The sequence below is a fragment of the Pseudochaenichthys georgianus genome, chromosome 1, assembly GCF_902827115.2.
Source record: "Pseudochaenichthys georgianus chromosome 1, fPseGeo1.2, whole genome shotgun sequence".
Lineage (NCBI taxonomy): Eukaryota > Metazoa > Chordata > Actinopteri > Perciformes > Channichthyidae > Pseudochaenichthys > Pseudochaenichthys georgianus.
Window position 1 is genome coordinate 30904504 of NC_047503.1, and position 6396 is coordinate 30910899.

The window sequence follows — 6396 nt, forward strand, 5'->3', positions numbered from 1 at the left end:
ACATGGCCCCATTCATTCTTTCTTTTACACGGATCAGTCGTCCTGGTCCCTTTGCAGAAAAACAGCCCCAAAGCATGATGTTTCCAACCCCATGTTTCACAGTAGGTATGGTGTTCTTTGGATGCAGCATTCTTTCTCCTCCAAACACATCTAGTTGAGTTTTTACCAAAAAGTTCTAGTTTGGTTTCATCTGACCATATGACATTCTCCCAATCCTCTTCTGGATCATCTAAATGCTCTCGAGCAAACTTCAGACGGGCCTGGACATGGTAGCCTTTGTTACTTTGGTCCCAGCTCTCTGCAGGTCATTGACTAGGTCCCCCCGTGTGGTTCTGGAATTTTTGCTCACCGTTCTTGTGATCATTTTGACCCCACGGGGTGAGATCTTGCGTGGAGCCCCAGATCGAGGGAGATTATCAGGTCTTGTATGTCTTCCATTTTCTAATAATTGCTCCCACAGTTGATTTCTTCACACCAAGCTGCTTACCTATTGCAGATTCAGTCTTCCCAGTCTGGTGCAGGTCTACAATTTTGTTTCTGGTGTCCTTTGACAGCTCTTTGGTCTTGGTCATAGTGGAGTTTGGAGTGTGACTGTTTGAGGTTGTGGACAGGTGTCTTTTATACTGATAACGAGTTCAAACATGTGCCATTAATACAGTTAACAAGTGGAGGACAGAGGAGGCTCTTAAAGAAGAGGTTACATGTCTGTGAGAGCCAGAAATCTTGTTTGTTTGTAGGTGACCAAATACTTATTTTACTGAGGAATTTACCAATTAATTCATTAAAAATCCTACAATGTGATTTCCTGGATTCTTTCCCCCCATTCTGTCTCTCATAGTTGAAGTGTACCTAGGATGAAAATACAGGCCTCTCTCATCTTTTTAAGTGGGAGAACTTGCACAATTGGTGGCTGACTAAATTTTTCCCCACATATTGTTTCTTTTTTGCTCTTTTCTTATGCTCCGTATTTTTCTCTGCTTTTATCTCATAGATCTGAACTGTTTGACACTGACATTCAATGAATCTCAGACAAAATCTAAAAACAACGTGACAGTGAGTCAAACATCTCTAGTGGATATTCATTAGAGAGACTGTTTATGTTAAAACAACTTTTTTTTGTTTTTATACAACAATATATCCTTTTAATTCTCAGGACTCCAAGATTCGGATGAGCAACGTTAAGATTCGCACTTTGGAAAGCCGATCCTTCACTGTTACACTGGATAAAGATTGTCGAAGGACCTTCAAAGATGTGCAGAGGTAAGAGAGTTATACGACACTGGGTAAAGGTCTTACACAGGTTTATTGTTTTATTGGTAAGAAAAATAATCATTGATAGCTATCATTGCCTTAAAACCAATAGCAAGTTCTAAGAGATTTCTAATTAATAAAGGTCTTTGGGTAACAAGCAATGGTGAGAAGGGGAACCCTATATGTTGTAGAGAATAATGTTTCTGTTTTGGGCCCCTTTGTACCACCTTGATTTAATCACTTCTCATTTAGATTTAAAAAAATGTTTTTAGCCAATACTTGGTGAATCTCAACCTGTTTTCTGTGGAACCCAAACTGATAGCTCCCTGTTATTTGTGTTGTAGCATTGAGATCTGCCCGTGTCTTGATCCTGGATACTCTGTCCAAAAAACCATGAGGTCCAAATTCAGTTTGGGAGAGGACAACGACGCTGGACTCAGCAAATACATGTGCAAAGGACTCCCTCTTCCAATCAATACATTTGCTGGCATCCTAACCTGACATGGTGGAGTAACCCCACAGAGAAACTTTGGAAATACAACCGGAACGATACTGTGATTGATTGCAGGAATGGTTGTTTGCCTTTTTGATACGAGAGTTCCTGTCTGACACATGAAAAGGCTAAAGGAATCACCTTTGAGTCATGCTGAGCTGCTCCTGAAACCAACATGTTTCAGTCTGGGACGGGAATGTATGGAAAAGACTATAAACCATAACAGACAACACATACCGTGATAGTGTCAATTATTGCTGTTGAAATGGAATAATCAGTTAACTTTGACAGGAACAAATTTGTTTTATACATGCAGCAGTGTATGATTGAACTCCTAACAGTGTTTTTTAACTGCTTTACATAGTTTTAGAAAGTCACTCAATACATGCAGATGTAAATTGCCAAAGAACAACACTGCCTGTGACACTAGAGACCACCAGGGAAACGAGTTAGTAAAGGTATGTACCTGTATACATTAAAGGGGCAATCTGCAAAATCTGTTTCCCCAGGCAAAATTGAAGGGGTTGATTGTATCAATTACTCTACCTTATAGACACACTACCTTTTATTGCCTTGACACACGCAGACACATGCATGCAGTACATGAACACACAAAAGAAAGCAGACATGCAGACCTGCCTTTAAGTGACTGACATGTGCACGCTGTTGAAAGACAACACAGTGAGAGCTGAGTCATTTAAATACCTTGTTATTCCCGTACCTGTTACATAAGGTAGTGTATAATGAAGTTTTGAATGATCGACAATAGCCTTAGGTTTATAATTTGGAAACCACACTGTGTTCAGTGCCAAAGCTAAATCCAAGTGTCAGGAACTGCTGCTGAACATATTTTGTGTTTCAATGTATCACTCATAGACAGTGATCATGTGAAAAAATAGCCACAAAAAGTAGCTGTTAGACGCCAGACTGCCAACAAGAGTATTAGTGTACAAGATGAAAAGAACGCTTTTATCCAAAGCGACTTACATACTCAATACTGTGGACAATCCCCACAGGAGCAATTTGGGGTGAAGTGTCTTGCCCAGGGACACAACGATATGCTGACTGCAGTGGGGTTAGAACCCGTAATCCCCTGATCCGAACACCAACGCACAACCCTACTGCGCCACACAGACACACCTCCTGGGGGGGACTGTCGAATATGAAACCTGGACACAAGCCTGAGGTGTGAAAAACACCTCTGAACCCCTTTTACTCACTGTGTTGTTTCTGATGATGCAATGAAGTGCTACATTGCATCTATTTGCACTGAAACTGCAATTAATTTAAAGATAATTCCTTGTAGGACTGGAGCAACAACGGGGTAATTAAAGTTATGAACTGTGCGTGTAATTATGTCATTACTTTTCACGTCATAGGTGTATTATTTTCTATTAGTCATGGAGGGAGGCTTTAAATATAAATTAACTGTTGGTACAGTTGTTGTTTGCCGAAAAGTATGAATGACTCGGGAATTGGGATACAATTTTATGCAAGATACCATTTCATGCAGTAAAGGTCAGAAGCCTCAGAAACTGAAGTGAAGTGTTAATGGCTGCAACATAAAATCATGTGAGTGTCTGTGTGTCTGCTTGCCTGGCAGGGTGAAGTCATGAGTTTGAAATTCTTGATATATTTTGCACATTATTTTTCCAAAAATGTTATGTATAAAGACAATGCCATTCAAATCAAAATGCAGTTGTGTAAATAAATGATTTTGTTTTGTAAAAAAGTGTGTTTTATAATAAAAGTTGTGATTCTCATTACTAGATGAAGTTATTATAATTTTTATTTAAATGGGACCTATCATGCAAAATGCACTTTTTGATGTCTTTTATACATAAATATGTGTCCCCGGTGTGTCAGGGAACTCACGCAGCGTCAGAAAATAAAACCCTCTCTCTTTTCCTCCATACCCAAATCTCTAAAAACAGGGTTCAACGGAGCTGATCCAGATTTGCGTCCGATATGACGTAATATCGGAAATGTGGACCCACGGCACTATCAGAAAGTTGCTATCAGAAACAATGCCCGACTGTTTTGGATGTAATATGGTCGGTGTTTACATTAGCATTGCTAACACTCAGAGCTAACCTGTACTGGATAGAGCATGTGTGTGAAGAAGCAGGAAATAAAAAGGAACTCACCTTGTGGTATAACCGGCAAGAGAGAAAGCCTTAGAGCTCCATACAGGCCGTTTCTCAATCGCGAGGATGCTAGCTTGGAAGTTGCGTACTTCCAAGCCACTCTCTCTAACGATTTCAACATAAACTGTACCGAAAATAAATACCTCACGATGTCTATCTAATTATGAACTTGCTTTACTTTCACGGAACACATTTTTGGTGATAACAAACAAATGTAACAAAGTAACATATTTACCAACACATGTTCTACGCCACTACATACTTACATTTAAATGTGTGCTGCGTCGGTTCAGCCATTCTCTGCAAGGGTTTTTGAAATTGGTCAGTGCGCAAAGCATTGTGGGGATTTTAAGGACGCGAAGTCTACCCATGTACAGCCGCAAAATTTCCCCCAAACCAAGGACGTGGCCTCGGTGGAATTCCAAGTATGCTGGAGATTGGAACAGTCCTTCGGCGGCACTCGATGACGTAGCATCCTTGAAATATTGGCTTGGAAGCCAGTATCCTCGAGATTGAAAAACGGCCACTGTTTCAGAAATAATCCTTGATAATTCATGATATGGCGTTTGATCACGGCAGTATTTAGTTTAGACAGTAGCTGCCGGGTCTCGCATGAGCTCAGCCTGCTCCTTTTTTCTTTTTTAAATCTTTTTTTTCCTTTTTTTAAGCTTTATACCCAAAATCAGAACTTTTGAAACAGGAAGTGAAATAGAGGGATATGAGCTAGAATCATGGATCTATGGGCCCTTCTCACTTCGGTTAAATGGATTCCTTGCGTCCCTCACTTGCGTCGTTTCCCTGCGACTAGTCCCTCCCACCAGGGAAGCATGGAAACCACGAGAAGCAGGGAAATGAGTTTTAAGAGCAATGGGACTGATCGTCTGACAGCAGCCAGCTCTGTACCCGTTATTTCCACACACACCCCTCTGTTAGTACACATTTACTGACACAAACATTTGTATCATCTGTTGTAGACCCAAATAAATAAAATAAAATAAGAACTCATTCTAAAAAAAATAAACGCCACTCTTAAAATGTATAAACGAACAATAGTTTGATTAATATTGATTAGAGTGCACAATAGAAATAAAAATAATTCAGAGAAGAAAAAGAGATATATTATCTATCAAAACACAGTTAGATTAACATTCATTGGATTGCACACTTTGTTTGTTTGTGTGGATATGTAGCACATTAACATTTTAATAGCACTTAATGATTGACTGAATGGAAATGACAATAAATGAAAATGTAAAACGAAAAGATATATCACATATTTGTAACTAAATGATACATGAATTGAAACAAAACACGGTATAAACTGAGGAGTGACTCTCGTGAGGTTCATGTGTTATCTTCACTCCGCTGGGAAACTGCTCTCATGTCAAGAAGCATCAGATCAGTGCATGCACTGCATCGTCCAATCAGTGAGCGATACACAGTAAGGGGGCGGGGCGAGTGTCTGAGGATTTCATCGAAGGATGGTCTGATGGTTCCTCGGTTATAGCTCCTCCATTATCGCTCCTCGCTCCTCCGGCAAAAATAAGGCCATTGGGACGCTACTCAAGATGGCGCAGACAAATCAACTTCCGGTGAGACCGAGAGCGAGGAAATAAAAAATAAGAGAAGTGAGAAGGGCCCTATAATAAGAACTGGATACAGCGTGGGAGGCGTGGCCTCGTTCATTCCTATGAGAGTTGCTCATTGGCGCATGAAGACAAAATGGTCCGACTTTTGAGAGAGCGAAACGTCACGAAAGTATATAATCATATAATCCGTTCTTATTGTGCATCCATGGGTAAAGGTAAAACTCATGTAGTACTAAACACGTCACATGAACGTGCCAGGCGGCGCAGTATGTGTATGTGTGAGCGAGAGAGAGACCTTACGTGTATTGTTGTTGTTAGCATCTGGTGCTAGCTAGCTGCGCGCCGCTAACGGATATAAGGAGCTGTTTAAATGAATACAGAGGAGCGCAGAGGCGCGGGAAGGTATTTTGAGTGGGGGTGCTGAGGTGCTGGACTACAGTGAACACTATTACGGGCACTATAGAGCACGCACAAAAGCAATCCCCACACGCAAACACACAGTACACCCAGGCCCGCCTTAACCTGCCATCAGGCCCTGGGGCTGATGGCATAAATGAAAGTCATTTATAGCCTCGGCAGGCTCTGTGATCGCACTTCTCCACTCTGCTCTACGCCCGCCTGGTCCTCTCCTCCAGATGACTGACGTATCGGGCATCCCTCATGTATTTGTCCGGTTGCCGTTGGCTCCCCTCCACGTAGCAAGTCCTCGTCGTCCTCTCCATCTCCTCCAACAGATAATGTCCCTCCTGTCTGTTTTTCCTCTCCCGCTACTCCATCGCTATCAGAACCAGACGGCCTACTTGGCTCCGAGGCCCCGTGGCCGGCACCGCTACTGCTCGGTATATAACTCATCTGTCCTTCCTCCTCATCCTGGCCTACAGGTTTAAAATAACCTGAAAGCTTCAGCATTTTTTGT

At 41.6% G+C, this 6396-nt stretch overlaps 1 protein-coding gene across 3 annotated transcripts in view; it reads left to right on the top strand.

The window, feature by feature from the left end:
• LOC117446757 (phosphoinositide 3-kinase regulatory subunit 6) overlaps positions 1–3510 on the top strand; it is a 31092-nt gene extending 27582 nt beyond the window's left edge. For all 3 annotated transcript variants that reach the window (XM_034083163.2, XM_034083171.2, XM_034083156.2), the window contains exons 19-21: positions 992–1053; positions 1154–1260; positions 1596–3510. In XM_034083163.2, the coding sequence (XP_033939054.1) occupies positions 992–1053; positions 1154–1260; positions 1596–1752 (326 nt within the window). In that variant the 3' untranslated portion in view covers positions 1753–3510. The remainder of the gene's footprint in view (positions 1–991; positions 1054–1153; positions 1261–1595) is intronic.
• The last annotated feature ends 2886 nt before the right edge of the window (positions 3511–6396 follow it).